Below are 18411 nucleotides of genomic sequence, written 5' to 3' on the forward strand. Positions count from 1 at the left end.
TTTCCATATTTTATCAGATCTAACATCATGTGCGGATACTTAGTAAGATAAATTGATAAAAATATATCAAAGGCGTTATTCCAGTGGTGCATGCTTGAAATTGCTTTTGGGTTTGAATTGGAAGTTGTCATAAGTTTGACACCAGTGGCAATTACATGAATTTCTTCAGTGGATTGAGTTTGTGGCAGTGAGGCAGCAAAATCTACATATTCATTATTGAAAATAATATTTCTAATTTTTTCATTTACATGATATGCTAAAGGCAATGAGTTCTTGATTAAATTTACAGAGCTAAATGTTATAGGAGTAGTACCTTCCCTCTGTGAGTCTAAATTATAGTTCAATGGTAGAGGCATCGAAGTGTTGTCTTGAAGCAAGCTGGTGTTAACTGGATGTACAACAGTGTTCATTACGGTTGATGAAGAACAAGGCATTGGTGGAATAACTAAGCTTGGGTTTCTCATTGTAGAGGTACTTGCTTGAGTTTGCTGTGCTGTTGGATTAACTAACTCAGCTAGTGACGGCTGATGTTGAGATGTTGGTTCTTGAGATGATGGTTCATTTCGCATACGGTTAAGTAAAGCCAAAGCAATTTCGTCTGCCGTAGGCATTTTTTCAGGAGGACTTGTGGAAGATTGTCCCGCATCTTCAACGGAAATGTTACTTTCTGTGTTATTTAATACTGTTGGTGACCTTTTTTGTGTCCGTTTTCTCTTCTCAGGTTTGACTACTGGATCTGGCACAGTTACCGAACTGGAGGATTTAACCGAAGCTGCTCTCCTCTTTGGTTGTTTTGCTCTAGGCATACTTAAGTACTAGAGAAAAGAAAAAGAAAAAGAAATTGTAACAAACCGCTGAATGTATCCAAAAAAATATTTTAAATTTGTTTTAATAATGCATTAATAATGGTATGAAAATTGAAATTTAGATTTAAATTCCAGTGCAACCCAAAACTACATGTATCAACGTATTAGCAAACATAATAAATTGACAACATGAATTAAATATCATCAAATATCTAAAAAAAAAACCTACATGTATAAAATATAATACATGGCAATTATAACCTATGATACAGGTTACAATGCAAAGATTATTATGTTCCAAACCAATATCACCGTGACAATAATAACTGAAGTAGCATGAGTTTCATGACGAAGCATAGAAAATCAAATAAAACACTACATTAACACATATTTGACGAAGCAAATACACAGAGGGCATAAGTACAAGCAACCACGCCCTCCGCACCAGTTAAAATATCATCCACCTTACACCAAGCTAGTAAGGAAAATTGGTTTATTTGCAAAAACAAATAGACAAAGGTCATAAGTACAAGCAACCACGACCTCTGCACCAATTAAAAAACGGTAACCTTACCCAAGTAAGCAAGGAAATTAGGTTTGAAAAATAAAATATTAGAAAATGATAATCAATAAATGAAATAAAATAAGTTTTGGGTTGCGACATATTTAAAAAAAAACAATTTTCATACCGTAAATACAAAGTAATGAGTAACATAATTATGCATACATTACAATAAACCACGTCTCATACAGATGCCTAAGGCGGATCTGATACTATTTGCAAACTTTAAAGTGCCTTTTTTATTTAAATGCACACCGTCATTTGCTATCAGTGATTCAGAATCAGACCACATGCCTCTATGGTGCCAAAACGATAATTTGTCTATATTCTTTATGATCAATTTTACATGTGTATTTACTTCATTAACAATTTCGTTGTAATTATATGGCCGATTCGCATTAAAACGGTGAAAAAGTTGACCGACAATAACATGTTTTACATCATAACCATCAATGATGAATTCTGCAAATGAAGTTATATCTCGAGCTAATAGCTTTGGGTCAACACTATCATGCTTAATATCATTACCCCCAACTTGCAAAAATACAACATCGGGTTTATCATCAGCTATAACTTTTAATAAGCATGGTTGAAACATACATTTTGGCCCTTGACGTACAGTACCGCCACCGGAACCAAATAAGTTTACTAAAATATCTCTTTCATCAAGAGACAAATTTGACCAGCCATTATGTTTATTGCATAAAACAAAATCATTTAACCGACGAATGAAAGAATGGCCAAAAACAACTGCACGTTTGTCCATAATGTAGCAAAAAGTGAAGTTAATTTAATTTAACAACTCAAATTATAATTTAAATACACAAAAATATGGTTCGCCTTTACCTCAAATTGCTGAAACAAATCAATCCAGGCTGGAACTTCCAGCAAAATTTGAATTTTACACAGATAAGTTCAAATTATACACAATATTGATTTAAATTTCACGCAATGTTTTAGAATCACAAGTTATCAAGGCGAAAGTTAATGATAAAAGGAAGTGCACACATGGCACGTAAACTTGTGTTGACCCCGCAAGATCATTGACCAATAAGAAGTAAGGAATCCACTCACATGGTTTTCTACACGTGAAAAAGTGATACACAATTTAGACAATAAATCAAATAGCAATGTTATACAAATCTGACCCCAAGGTCACATCAGAGACATCGTAAAATTTACAATATAAAGTTCTCATTCTTTTTATCAGTTAAAGCTATAAAACTACAAAGTTAATCTTCCCTGCTGTCTTAAATTATTTTATTCCGCTTCTTAATTAGCAAATAAAATTGGTTGTTTTTCAACTGAAGTGCACACTGGTCATAAGTTATCAAAGGTATTAGGCTTACAATTTGATACGTCAGATGTACGTTTCGCCAACATAAAACTCATCAGTGACGCTCAGATCAAAATAATTAGAAAGACAAACAAGTATAAAGTTGAAGAGCATTGTGAACCCAAAATTCAAAAACGTTGTGTCAAACATGGCTAATGTAATTATGACTTGGATGAGAAAATCCTTAATATTTCTGATAATTCATACTTTTGCAAACATTTAATTTATATAAATTACCATATAATTAATACTTATGTCAACATTGAAGTGCTGACTACTTGCCCGGCGATACCACCAGCAGTGGCATCGACCATGTGATGCAAAATTGTCAATAGTTATCAAAGGTACCAGGCTCATAATTTGAAACGCAAAAAAACACGACTTTACAAAAAGGATAAAGCTCATAGAATTTACCTAATTCTATTCCAAATATTCAAAGGTCGTACACCTTTTTTAGACGGAGTTGCACATCAGTATTTAGTTTACATTGTTATGTTATAACTGCGATATAGGAACTTGAAAGAATTTAACAAATATAACAAAATAACCAATGCTAGACAAAAGTTTATGAATATATACTCAACATTCTAGAATAATTTCTTTATTAGCACCGTTATCAATATCTGAATTTAGTGTTCGTACAGAGCTTGCCACTGATTTTTTTTAATTCTAAGAAAATTCATTATTAATTTTACCATTCGTTTTATTTTTCGAGGTACAGGTTTCTTAAAATATTGATGGTATTAATGAATGGACTGTACAACATATACAATAACAAAAACTATTTTACTGCTTTACATATTCAGTTGTACTTTTAAGTGTATGTTACAATATGAAAATGTATCGGTAGAAGGTAAAATTCTCCAAAACCGCTGTGACGAATACAATAAATGTAAACAGGAGACTGGTCCCAAATGATTATCCTGATTCTATTGAAACAAGGAAAGGCAACAAATCATTACAAAAAAAATACAATCGAAACTAGATGTAAATCGGTATAATAAATAGAAAGTGAAATGCTTTGAGTTCGTAATTGTATACTCATAAATAGCCGATGTCCTTGCGGTATGTAAACCTTTTCTGTAGAACATATCAGAATACACAGACAATAACTGTTTCGTGTCTTTTAATATCAGCTGCATGTGAACGAGGCTAAGAAACAGGTGTAATGCGAACTTCATAGTAAGTGAATGATCATTGTTAATAACTTTGTTTTATTATGTAAGGTTTTCAAATCCTGGTTAACTTGAACCTGGTTAAGTAATTTCTTTTATTTACTACAGTTATTGCATGAGATATTAATTTATATATGTGCACCCTTGATGATTTGTGCTTATTTTTTGCACAAAATGTTGCACTATTAAAACCTATGAGACCTAATATAACATTAATATTTATAATCTGTTAATGCTTAATTTAGTTTAATTAAAAACGTGATAATTGTGATGAATATAACAATTCCCTAGTTAGGTGTGTTAGTATTCATATAATGAAATTACATATAGTTTTGTTTTATAATCAATTTGCTTTCCGACCAACAATTTGCACAGATATCTTTTTTGATCATTTTCTGCTTGCTTGCCGACATCTAACCGATATACATGACTAATGGATAAACAGACTATTGTTACACGATAATGACTGCCGTACCCATATTTTGACTATTGTAATTATTATTTCTGTTTAGTTCACGCATCATTGTAAATATAACGGAATTTGATGAGACTGTCAACAAAGCGAGAGGTTGAGCGCTATAAAACCAGGTTTAATCCACCATTTTCTACATTTGAAAATGCCTGTACCAAGTCAGAAATATGACAGTTCTTGTCCATTTGTTTTTGATATGTTTTGCCATTTGATTTTGCCATGTGATTATGGACTCTTCGATTAGATTTTCCTCTGAGTTCAGTATTTTTGTGATTTTACTTTTTTTCACATGGTATACGTTCAGAAACTGGGATGTAACAAATTATCAGCAACTTTTTTAAAAGTTTTTCTTGTCACAATATGCAATAGAAGTTGTATTAAATACTACACACACAAAGAGTACAAGGACCTCCTCAAACATACATGTATATAATTATTGCAGTATTGATATACTTGAAATTTTATAAACATTCACATGAAAACGAATGTGTTGTCCAAAAATAAAAGTTTGAAAATATTAAAACAATTCATGATTTTACTGCATTGAAGTCTTTGCCATCTATAAACGAATTTTAATGTAACTTGGAAGCAAAACATTCGAGGGACCGTATCAAAGACATAGACAACTACCTCTTTGCAATTGTATCGTCGAAAACGTTCGATATATATCAACCCACCATTTTTTCCTTTAAAAATGTCCTGTACCAAGTCAGGAATATGGCCATTGTTATATTATAGTTCGTTTCTGTGTGTGTTACAATTTAACGTTGCGTCGTTTGTTTTCTCTTATTTTGAGTGTAAATTGACATTGCGATAAGACGTGTCACGGTACTTGTCTATCCCAAATTCATGTATTTGGTTTTGATGTTATATTTGTTATTCTCGTGGGATTTTGTCTGATGCTTGGTCCGTTTCTGTGTGTGTTAGTTAGATTGTAGCGTTGTGTCGTTGTTCTCCTCTTATATTTATGCGTTTCCCTCAGTTTTAGTTTGTTACCCCGATTTTGTTTTTTGTCCATGGATTTATGAGTTTGAACAGCGGTATACTACTGTTGCCTTTATTTTTCCGATACTCTATTTCCCGAGGATATCTGAATGGCACATAAAAGCTACTAAACTCAACTTTATACTATAATAACTAAAATTCTTAACTTTGGAAAAACTATGACTATGTCTATAACACACGTTTAAAACTATGATCAATCAGAAATACCAATAAAATATTTCAAGAGGAATTAAAACCACCCTGCTATGCAAAATCACATTTAAATCATAGTTTCACATTCTATAAATACTACGTACAGTAAAATTTGGCATAACATTACATATAAGTTAAACACCATTACCGGAGAAAAAAGCATAACATATAAATAGAACAAGAAGTTTTTTTTTCAAAGGTAGGGGGTCGATCCCGGGATAAAGGGTGGGAAATTTGGACTACCATTGGAAAATTATGGAACGTGTAATGAAGGTACAGAAATGTTGCCTAACAACAGGCCTAAAAACCTCCTCAGAGTTGTTACAATAATTTCTAACGTGCAGATGCACATTTCGACAATATTTTATATATGTTCATTGTTTTGCACTTCTTCAGTAGTAGCGAGTCGTCTTTTAAAAAATTAAATTACAGTTATAAATACCAGTCTTGCAAAACATTGAGTGAAATAAAATAGTCCACTATTGTAGAGATATATTTTATATTCGAATCACTTCATGTTGATGTCATCTTTGTAGTCAGCTTCAAAACAAAGTTAATTCTCACGAAAAAAATAAATTAAGTTTTTTTTCTAAATTATCAAGAAGCGATCGAATTTCCAACTTTTTTCTGCATAATTATTGAAAATGACTTTTTCATTAATTTGTTTTCTAACAGATAAAGAAATAAGATTTGTTTTTGTGTCAGATGCAATGCTAGCCCTGGTGCCTGTTAGCTCCTGGAATAATTATGGGTGTCATGGGGAATATGTCCGGCTGTATAATAACACAGAAAAGATGTTGGTGCATCAATCCACGACACACAATCCGTACGCGTTCAAGACAAATAGTGAAACAGCGTTTGTATTGCAACTGTTCATTGTCTCACAGTGAGTCCGTCAATTTAACACGGTAAAATCTTTTCCATTTATTTAATAACAGTAAATAACAATTTTAATATACATTGTGCCATCTCCACCTTCACCTCCAGAAAAATATTAGATGATTTGACACAAAAGAACTAGAAACATCTATTTTAAAATAAATCAATAGTTGATAATCTTACTGTTTAAAATTATTATCATAATTATTGAAGGAAATAAAAAAAACAAACAAAAAAAACATGATTTTAAAAATTGTGCAACAAATAATCAATGCATGTAATAATGGTGATTGTTGCGTGCTACATACTGTAACATTTTGTATGTCATTCTGAAATAGAAGTGTCTTGTTTCGTTTTAATCTGTGTGACAGGTTTTGGCCAACATTTCCAATATCGAAGAAGTATATTTTTCCGGTAAGATTTATATCTTTTATACTTTTAAATACTTAATCTTAAACAGAAAAAGATCTATTGTAATTATAAAAATTAGTTAACTAGTCACTGTATAAATGCACAGCACTTGATGCAAATTCCCTTTATTCAGAAATGATTCAGCCGGTAACGAATTTCAGATATCATAAAAGATTCACAATACAAAGGGAACTTCCTCTGCTTATTTTTCACTAAGTGTAACACTCGCATACCAACATAAAAAAATGTTCGATAATATATGGTATTTTATAAGTTAAACAATGCATTTACTCTTCTAGTGGTACCCGTTATCTTACCAAGTAAAACTAGTGGTAGTGGTAGGTCTCAGTCGTAGAAAAGCCAAGAATAAGGAGAAAACCCGGTTTTGTATAACAAAAAAAGGTACAGATTTACATTCGGTCACCAATAGCCAAAATATAGACAGTTTAATAATTTAAACTTTTATTGGATCCTTAAGACTTCAGAAGAGACCACTTCACATTTACCAATATGTACACTTACATCAGCAATCTTTACATTCTAAAAGTAAACATAAAAAAAATCAGTGTACAAACACTCATTAAATTTCAAACTGAAATAAGGAATCGTACTAGTCTTGACAAGTTGTGAAACACTTTATTCGATGTAGAAAAGCATGCGCAAAACAATCATGTTGGTCCCTTGATGGATGACACATAACCTCTAGTTAAACACGTCACGAACCCCTCCCCATAAATACCCAACTACTAATTAATACAAACACAAATACGACTTGAACTGGGCCCAACTTCTACTGTTTAATGTATTCTAGGTAATATTCTGTAAAGTGTACAACAAAACGTCGTGATTGGTTGAAAATGTCCTAACCAATGCAAATTCAACCACTGACGTGACGTTTAATACTTTTATTTTAGAGTACTATGAACTATTAAATTACCCATAGTCATTCAAATTCTGGAAACGGCGATTTAACGAAAGGGTATAGAATTCTGAGGTAACCGTTACCTGGCGAATCATTGATTCTATCACATTTTCAGTCGTCAGAATTTGACTAGGTTTAATGGGTATAGAGAAACACTTCTTATCACTGTATACATTTTACTTTTATACGATCTTTGTCATTGAAATTGAAGTAAAAGACGACCGTTGTGAATTTTCCAAATTCTGTCAATTCTGTCTACTCGTGTCAAAAACAGTATACCTTTCATACTAGTATAGAAAAAAAAAAGAAGATGCGATGTGGTTGCCAATGAGAACACATTCCACAAATAACCAAATGACACAGAAATTAACAGTTATAAATACGGCCTTCAACAATAAACATACCGCATTGTCAGCTATAAGAGGCCCCTGACATAGGACAGGCACATACATGCATACAGAATGTGGCGGGAAAAGTTTTGATCGGAACATATAACTTTTTACATAAAATCGTCAAAACACATTAATTAATATGCGAAGTAAAAACGCAAGTGTACAAAATATTTCATTTTCAAATGTATATTTTAGGAAATGTCTAAATGAACCTTCTGATGAACGCTATAAATAGACTTTTTCAAGTATTTCCCATTTAATTACAGATATGAAACTTTTAAGTGTTTTCGTATTGCTACTTTTGACAAAACCTTCAGATGCAAAGAACACAAAAGGTAAGTGTAAAACACACGGGGTTCATGACTTTGGGCTGGCACATTTGTTAAATACGATATGGCATTTCAAAACTAGTCTTTGATGGTTCCTTATCGTCCCACTTTCAGATCTTAATGTGCTAAGAAAATATATATACACGAAATATACTATTGTAATTACTGTTAACAGGATACTACTTAATTGAATTACAAGAAAAACATAATGAGCGGTCAATAACTTTGACCTATAATGGTTTACTTTTACAAATTGTGACTTGGATGGAGAGTGACACTCATACCACAACTTATCGTATCTACATACCGTATGATAAATGCTCACAGTTTCTAAAATCAATTTCAAATCCTTAACTTGCAAGTTTAGCATGAAATCTTATTATTATTCACTCTAATGTTGGTCACTGTGCTTCCTGTTATATTACTTACAGTTACGTCATAATCACATGTTGCAAATGTTCTTGTGTACACAGTACCAGAATACACTCAAGATCTTGTACAGTGCCCAGGTGGAAAATATTACAAGAGGGTACACATTTATAAACTATTGGAAAATCGTATGGAAAAGTACAGGACACATTGAACAAGTGAAATTTTCTACAAATAAAATGTAAATAAAAAGGGAATTTCTCATCCTGTAATATAAAAAGGAAAAAAATACAATTTTACATTTTGGCTAATTCCCTTTTTTCAAATACAAGTAGATATAAAGAAAAACGCAAATAATTTGATAATTGCTGAAGGTGTTGACAATTATATCCATCAATATTTCATGAATCGCCCTTTATTCACAAATTTAGAATTACACTCTCCAAATAAAGTTTGACCAAGAAACTCGTTTTCAATGCAACAGTATGTCACCTATTGCCTTTTCTGTCATTGCTTTTTAATATTTTATAGGATGTGGAACGAAGGCAGATGTGATGTTTGTTTTAGATTCTTCTGGAAGCGTCGGATCTTCAAACTGGCAAATCATGTTGAAATTCGTTCAAAATGTTATCAATATATTTACCATCGGTAAAGATGATGTTCAAGTTGGTGTTGACATCTATTCAGGTTCTCCATCTTCACAAATAAAGTTAAACTCGTACCATTCCAAAACACAACTTATGAACGCGGTGAAAGGCATTTCATATGTTGGTGGAGGAACAGCAACGCATCTTGGTATACAACACATGACTAATACCAGTTTCTCATCATCATACGGTAATTATTGGATGTAACACGTCTTCTGATTGGCTGATTGTTTTTCTACCAATTCATTGACATCAAACATTCTTTTGAAGATTAACTTCTTAAAAATGTTAAGATTAACTTCTTAAAAATGTTAAGATTAACTTCTTAAAAATGTTAAGATTAACTTCTTAAAAATGAAATTAAAATTAAATCAGTTTTAAATAACACACTACATGTAAGCGGGTTGATCAGTGTGCACCCCATTTTTGATATTATTTCTTTGTAGACAGAAAAAAATATTATAGTTATTCCGTAATTAATTTTTCTTCTTACTTCATTAGTCCACTCCACATGCAGGTATTGTTATTGTTATGCAGATGCAATCATCATCTGCGATGGTGAATCGTTGTTACCAAGGACTTCGAACGTTGAGCGTGGAATAGATGGCAGACGTCATCCAATCAATTTACGTTGAATTTAGCGGTTGTGTTTTCTCTTTTATTAGGGGAAAGACAATTCGGTTGAGTATTCAACAACCAGCAAAAAAATCTGCATTGTATTATAATAATGCTAGAACGGTATAGAAAAAGAAATTCATGAACACTTGTGTTTTTTTCAACTTGCAATACATATATGTTTATATTAATATGTTATATATTTATATTACTTTCTCGCTCGTTCGCGAATTCGGATGTATATGTGCTGTAAGCTGGTTCAACAAGAAAAAAATATATAATAATACATGCACATGTGTAATTCAGGAAGCCGGTCTGGCGTTCCAAAGATAGGGATCATTGTGACAGATGGACAGTCTAATTCAAAAGTTGAAACGCTGTCTGCTGCTAACGATACCAAGAGTGAAGGAATACTACTGTTTTCTATTGGGATTGGTAGCAGTACTGATAGTGCAGAACTGAGGGGTATAGCTAGTGACCCAGATAGTGACTTTTACTTCACAGTAAACGACTTCAAAGCATTGAAATCTATCGAAAGTAGCCTTGCTTCAAAAGCATGCACAAGTATGTATATATAATATATAAAAAAGATAAATTGTCCCTGTTTTTAAACACAAGAGATTTTGTTGAATTTAATTGATGATGCAGTATAAAATGTAGGTCATGACGTATTGGAGACGGATGCGGAAAAAAAAGAAATTCACTGAGATGGAGGACATTAAAAAACAAACGACTAAAAGTGGAACAGAGGACATGTGTTATAGTAGTAACAATGTTGCTTTGTAACGGATTCCACAGTCTTCTTTAATGTGCAGAGCTTACGAGACTCTTCTGGCAAGTTGCGTCAGTATCCTAGCAATCGTATAGTTAATCCACATAGCCAAATGAGCGTTCATCATGAGCAGGATGTTTGGTGTTTGGAATGGGAAATTAAGATAAATCAATTTTAAAATATACCATATCAAATGTTATGGTTAAATAAAGAAGAGATATACTTATATATGGATATGTGAAATCATAAATATCGTTTAATATTGTTTTGAAATAATTGGCTTTAACGCTATTCAATGGCCTAATGAATCTTACAAATTATAGCCATTTAATAATGATTTAAACAAATAGATTGTCGACCTGGTTGTTTAACGGACTGCTTTAAATTTTTTTGGTGTCTTTTATGCTTTTATATCAGAATTGTGTATGTTTATTGTGTTAATGTATGTATTTGTCGGTTATAAAAGCTCAGAGAGATTATGTTATTGTTTTGTGACATGCCGACCTTAAAAACTCTTTTGATTTGATTTGATTTTGTGTAAATTAAATCCTTAAATTATAATTCAATACTATAAAGGCTTGTATGTACATGTACATATGTTATTCCTTGTTTTCAGTTTTCACGCCACAATCTACTGGTAAGTACTTAAAATTTAAAGTGAGTATTCAAAATGACCAGACACTGAAACACACAACAAAATGAGAAGTCGAAAACACAATCAACTTTGTAAGCAAAACTCAATACGGTAACTTTACAATGAGCAACACGAACCCCAACCAGAAGTGAAAGATGAATTCAGACTGTCTTAGACGGGTCTCTAATGCCTCTCAAGTAATCACTGTACCTATTAGTATCTGTAAACTGCGCACCAGGGTAAACTTAATGGATTTAACTTGCGTGAGCGTCCTTGACATTTTTTTTTTAATTTTCATAATGGTACAACTTTTTTTTACTGAAACAAAATAATTTTCTATACATGTACACAAGTTTATGACTACATTTTATGTATTTTGACAGGTTGTGGATACATAAACTTTCTTCCTCATAAGTGCACCTTCATAATATAATCACTGAAGTATACATAAGTTTTAATTATAAAACAGGAAAATGATATATGGTTTTTAAAATCATCATGCAGTGGCGGATCCAGAATTTTTCATAAATGGGGGCCCAATGACTGACCTAAGAGGGGGCCCGCTCCAGTCACGCTTCAGTGATTCCCTGTATAAGCAACCAATTTTTTTCCCAAAATTGGGGGGGGGGCGGGCCCCCTGGGCCCCCCTCTAAATCCGCTCTGTCATGGAAACACCAAAGGGGGTATTTATTTATCCGTCTTAGTTTGTTTCAATTATATTATAATGACATATACTTCAAATTACCAGGTTGCAATGCTGGAGCGGACCTCGTTTTCCTGGTTGATAATTCTGGCAGTGTTGGATCCACCAACTTTCAAACCACTTTGAAGTTTATGTCAGACATAGTTGACGGCCTGGACATTGCCAAAGATAAGTTTCAAGTTGGCGTAGTAACTTTTCATACACCAGTGAAGGCGGAGTTTAACCTAGACAAGTATCATAGCAAGAAGGATATAAAGAATGCCATAATGTCAATCAAGTACCAGGGAGGTGGAACAAATACCGGAGATGCTATTAAATATCTTCATTCCACATCGTTCTCCCACTCGTCAGGTACATGTACATGTAGTTAAAAAATATTTTGAGTTATCTCCCTTGGCATAATATTTTCAGTGATCTCCCTTGTCAACAAAATTCATTTCAACTGAAAAATGATCACGTGCTTAATTGTTCTTAAGCATGACCAAATTATGAGATGTATATTTATTTTTGTTAAATAAAAAATATCAAATAATCAGTTTTATGTCTTGGGCATAGATATTAATATGATCCAGTTTCCGCAACGTTATAAACTATTTGTATATAGCTTTATATTGCAAGTGGTAGAAGAAATTATGCTTCATACCTTGTATACAGATGCGTTATGTTACAAAGTTTCCGTCTATCAAATGTCCATGGTCCTTGACCTCATTGTAATGGTTAAGCGACTGTTTGAAAAACCCGTATGTTTATTCCTTATCATGAGCACTGGGATAACTTTATTTGTAGAGTTGGTATACACGAATCTTGCAAGGTTTATATTTGATACAGAACTTTTTATGATTAGTTTAGTTCCTGATATTCTAATAAAAATAGGAAAACTATGTTTGGTATTTGGATTAATTGTAAAGCCTTCTTGTCTTCCGACATGGTTATTCTAAACTTTTAAATTGCTTCATTGCATATATCAAAGATACATGTAATGCGTGGTTATTTTACATATTATACTTGTTGTATCATCTTTTCCACTAAGACTTTTAACACAAAATCAATCGTGTTCAGTAAAAGAGGCAAACAAATTTTGAAATAGTAAATTCTAACTCATGTCTTAAACAAATGGAGCAATTTTTAACATATCCAAATATCCAATAATAAAATTATTCAAAAATTCAGGGCACAGACCTGGACACCCAATGATTGGAATTTTGATAACAGACGGATATTCATCGAATAAAGCACAGACACGAGAAGAGGCCAGGAATGCCCGACTCAAGGGGATTAAAATGTTCTCTATAGGAGTTGGTAGTTCCGTAGATGCAACAGAAATCCAGAGTGTTGCTAGTGAACCGAAGAGTCAGTTTGTCTTCACAGCTGCTAACTTTAACTTGCTGAAATCAATCAAGACTATAGTCTTGAGTAAAGCTTGTGAAGGTATGTTATTAAATATTCATTTGTTTTTCACATGCATTTTTCAAAGCATAAACATTCTCTAAAAAGTGCAACCAACAAAGTGCTTTTTTATCAATATGAAATTAATCAAAACATGCATTTAGTCGATTTATTTTTTAAAGAATGATATATTTTTAAAAATTATAGAAAGAAAGATTCTGTTTATACATTTACCAAATCTCCTACTTTATATTGGTTTTCTATATGGGTCATGACAACTCCAAGGTACTGCGTTCTGTCCATAGAAGGTAACATTAGACGAACATGGCATTGCTATATTGTGATGCATCTAACAACACCAATTTGAATTTCATTGTATAGCTTAATGTAAATTCAATTTGATACATCGTCTTGATCTAATAAATGTATAATCTTTATTTACAGTCGCCGATATTAGTAAGTATTCATGTTTTTCTTCGCATATAATTGAATAAAACAAATTAATTCATAATCAATATTTTTTAGCTAATTTTGACAAAATTGAACCATATTGGCTGCTAAAAGCGAATTATTATTTCACTATTTGCATTTCATTAATGATTGAGCCAAAATAATAATATATTAGATTTTTGATATAAATGTGTCTCGTAGCTAGTGCTCCTTTAAATAAAGAAATTGAAAATATATAACATTTAAAAGCAAGTGTGGGTAAACGAGCTCAAGTGTCTGATTGAAAATGTCGCATTACATATCTCTTGAAACAGTATTCCGATGTAAAAGTTTTATTGTGAAATCAAAATGACAAAGGTTTTACAGGGTCTGATCTGGTAGTTCTAGACCATTATACATATCTCTTAATAGTTTCTTAGATGCTCATAAATTAAAGAGATTGTAATGAACTCATGTGGATACCAATAAAGGCAACAGTAGTATACCGCTGTTCGAAATTCATAAATCGATTGAGAAAAAAACAAATCCGGGTTACAAACTAAAACTGGGGGAAAAACATCAAATATAAGAGAACCAAGACACAACAGAAACACAACGTTAAAATGTAACACACACACAGAAACGAACTATAATATAACAATGGCCATTTTCCTGACTTGGTACAGGACATTTTAAGAAAAAAAATGGTGGGATGAACCTTGTTTTGTGGCATGCCAAACCTCCCGCTTTTATGGCAATGTTGAATATAACATTAAAATGAAACATTACACGACAGGACTACAATACAAATAAATGGGAGAACACACGAATAGTAGCTAACAAAAGATACCAGGTTTTAAATTCAATACGCCAGACGCGCGTTTCGTCCACACAAGACTAACCAGTGACGCTCAGATGAAAAAAGTTCGAAAGCCAAAACATTGAGGATCAAAAGTTCCAAAAAGTTGTGCCTAAAACGGCTAGAGTTTTCTGCCTGGGATAAGAGCATCCTTATTATTTAGATTAATTATAAGGATATCCTTACAATATCGATCAATATTTTAAATTCTTGTATGCGAGAAAAAAAAAGTTTTATATTTTCACAACAATTAAACATGTTAAACATTTTCTAATACACCCAAACAATTTATGAGTTGTATAAAATAGAAGTATGCTAATATTTTAACTTTGGTCATTTTTCATTCGAATATCAAGTTTACATCAAAGAATGTGTATTAATGTTATGCAATCAAGTATAAATAATCCGTTCGCATCGCCATGTGAATTTTGAGCTCACAAAAAATAATTTCTTAGGCTGCATACACTGTTGCGGTTGTTCCGTTTTATATCATTCGCTTTTCAAACTGGTTTTGTTAAGATCTCGTTCCTCATTTTTCATGATTATGTGCGGATGTGCGCACGAAAAGTTATAATCCGATATTTTATTTAAAAATGGGAGTTCAATGATCCGATATAACGGAGGAAGAGTACAGTGAAAGGAAGTATTTAACCCTTTTATTTTGCGCAAATGGTAAAAAAGAATAAGATAAAAATGCACAATTTAGAGCAGCATAATTTTACTTGAACAGTTTAATCGTGTTGCAGAAAATGTCACGAAACACATACATTTAAGTAGAAGGATTGAGCATTGCTACCAACAGAAATTCAAATCAATAACTAACTTAATTTGTTTCATTTTTGCAGCTTGTTGGGGCAAGACTGATTTGGTATTTGTTCTTGAAGATTCTTGTCATGTAGGAAAACAAAATTTCCAGAAAATGTTAGACATTGTTGAAGACCTTGTACAAGAAGTCCCGGTTGGCAAAGGAAATGTTCAAGTTGGTGTCAATACATTCAGATGTACTGCGAGTACAGAATTCGAAATCGGAAAGTATAAAAAGGGAAAAGACATCATCAGAGCTGTCAATAAAATAAAATACACTGGAGGAAAGGTGAATACCGGAAAAGCTATTGAATATACAAGGAAGAACAGTTTTCCAGGTATATGAATACTTATATCATTTAAATCTCGTTTGATACATACATGTATGCGAAATATTCGCAACTGAACGTTTCGCAGAAGTAAAGTGAAACAGCAGCCGAATAGTCATTTATTATTTTGATTTAAGGAATAACATTATATTTGGTATATGCCAATTAGATAATTACTTAATGACACACATACACATTGTTAACACTTACAAGTGTATTAACAAAATCTTTAAATGAATTCATTATTGTTAATGATTTTATTTTATACTAGATAAAAAAAAATAAGAGGATGTGGAATGATTGCCAATGAGACCAACTCTCCACCAGAAACCTAATGAAGTAGAAGTTCAAAAATATTCGATTCTGTATGGCCTTCAAATATGAACAAAACCCATACAGCATAGAAAGTTATTAAGAAAACCCATCATAAAGACTAAAACAATTTGATGTTCCCAATAGTAAAAGTGGAGAAGGAACTACTCACCCTTCCAAAGCACCTGCGATAACCCAAATTTTGATAGATTCGTGTTGCACACTCTTATGTGTTTGGTTTTGTGGACTAGTTTGTTTGTTCGTCTGTTAACATAGGTCATGATGTTTTCTATGATTTGTCTCTAAATGACTAGTTTTTATAAGAGACGCATCTTGTAAATTTAAATGTATCCCTCAGATTCTCGCAGCAATGCAAAGAAAATGATGATCATACTAACAAATGGATCTGAGAAAGGACTTTCCAAAACACTAGGAGAAGCTCAGAAGGCAAGAAACAGTGGCATAAAAGTGATGGTGATAGGCATTGGCTCCCATACTAACCAGGAACTGTTCAAAGAGATGGCAACAGAGCCGTATAACAAATATGTTTTCTCCGACTCAAGCTTTGATCCTCTACGAAACATGCGAGATGTTCTTATACAGCGGAAATGTTCAGGTAAATAAATAAATAGAGGATTGTGTTGTTCCTTAGCTCTGTTTAAACTAAATTAAATACATAAATACGCTTAATTCACTAAAGAAAATATTTGTTCTGTATTGCATGTAAAATTTCAGAAAGATAAGAAGGGGGGTACCTAGGCTCCCGTTATGAAGCTACAATGATGGTAAATTCAGACTTTTTACAAGTTTTAATCCAATATTTGTCTAGTCTGGTTTTCCCTCTTTCAAATGTCTGGATCTGCATCTGAGTCGATGCCTGGAATGGTGTTAAATGTCTTTGCACGGTGCGTCGATCTCTTAAATGAAAGTATTCCATTCAAGAAACGTTTAAAACAGATATGATTAATTGAAGTGTTTTTTTGGACTTTATTTTCTATGAAATTTGTTATAAAAAATCGCAGTCATTCCTGTATCTTATAATAAGCTGATCATATTAACTTCCATGATTAGAAAGTTCTTCAAGATTTTTAAGTTATTATTTAGGGAGCTACCATTTGATTTTTATGGGGGGGGGGGGGCTAGGATGAAAAATGTTGTTCTGCATTCTTTTTTTATTTGTAATCTCTGTCCTGCCTTTTAATTTTTCACTCTAATCGGTCCTGCCTTTTTATTTTCAAAACTCCAGTCCTGCCCATTGTTTTCAAATTTCATTCTAGCCCCCTCCCCATAAAAATCAAATGGCAGCTCCCTTACTAAGTTCGTTTTCTTATTCTGTTTCAGCTTAAGAGTTACTTTGTCTACAACGTGGATGATTAGATGTCATGGACAGATACAGAAACTAATGAAGACTTATTAATTGCTTTCAAAAATTAAATTGCACCTTGAAATTTAAGTTCTTGTTTTTAAAATTATATAAATTTGGCGCCAAAACAAATATTGAAATATATTGAAATATGAACATTAATTAGGAGATGTGGTCTTTTCGCGTAAGTTTTGTACCTCAATTATACAGCAATCTGACTACAAGAATAACCAAAAGATATTTATAGAGGGCAGTATACATGTTGTCTTCAACATTCGACAGGCTTCCATACACTATATGTCAAGCTCAAAATCGCCCATAGTCTATTTAAAATTTTGAACGGAGATTTAAAATAAAATTGAAAATGGAAATGCGGAATATGTCAAAGAGACAACAACCCGACCAAAAAGCAGACAAAATCTGAAGGCCACCAATGGGTCTTCAATGCAGCGAGAAAATCCCGCATCCGGAGGTGGTCGATTACATGTTGATGTCAAGTGAATTAACTTTGATGTCTGTTTTGTCAAAGCTCTGATTGTAGTAAAGGTAGATAGATGATGGATATCCTTTATTTTTGTTGCTGAGACAGCAAAATAAAACAAGAAAAGACATTTGAAGGTATAGGGAGGTTTTTTAGGGTCTATAATAACTTGTATCAATTTTGTCGTCGATTTGATTCCTTCTATTGTATCGGGAACTACACTGACG

General features: G+C 32.6%; 1 protein-coding gene across 1 annotated transcript; it reads left to right on the forward strand.

Annotated features, from left to right (window-relative positions):
* The first annotated feature begins 7142 nt into the window (after positions 1 to 7142).
* On the forward strand, positions 7143 to 17793 carry LOC139486947 (cartilage matrix protein-like). The gene is made up of 11 exons (XM_071271990.1): positions 7143 to 7240; positions 8419 to 8487; positions 9382 to 9687; positions 10419 to 10676; positions 11501 to 11521; positions 12267 to 12572; positions 13392 to 13649; positions 14052 to 14063; positions 15741 to 16037; positions 16699 to 16956; positions 17682 to 17793. The coding sequence occupies exons 2-11, from the start codon at positions 8421 to 8423 to the stop codon at positions 17684 to 17686; spliced, it is 1788 nt and encodes a 595-aa protein (XP_071128091.1). The 5' UTR covers positions 7143 to 7240; positions 8419 to 8420; the 3' UTR covers positions 17687 to 17793.
* Positions 17794 to 18411: the final 618 nt, after the last annotated feature.

Source organism: Mytilus edulis, chromosome 1 (assembly GCF_963676685.1).
Source record: "Mytilus edulis chromosome 1, xbMytEdul2.2, whole genome shotgun sequence".
NCBI lineage: Eukaryota > Metazoa > Mollusca > Bivalvia > Mytilida > Mytilidae > Mytilus > Mytilus edulis.

What these genes read in the sequence shown, in the direction of transcription:
- LOC139486947 (XM_071271990.1), top strand. Translation starts at nt 8,421, where the DNA reads ATGAAACTTTTAAGTGTTTTCGTATTGCTACTTTTGACAAAACCTTCA. An exon ending in AGATGCAAAGAACACAAAAG is followed by an intron (nt 8,488 to 9,381) that starts GTAAGTGTAAAA and finishes AATATTTTATAG; the next exon opens with GATGTGGAACGAAGGCAGAT. An exon ending in CAGTTTCTCATCATCATACG is followed by an intron (nt 9,688 to 10,418) that starts GTAATTATTGGA and finishes TGTGTAATTCAG; the next exon opens with GAAGCCGGTCTGGCGTTCCA.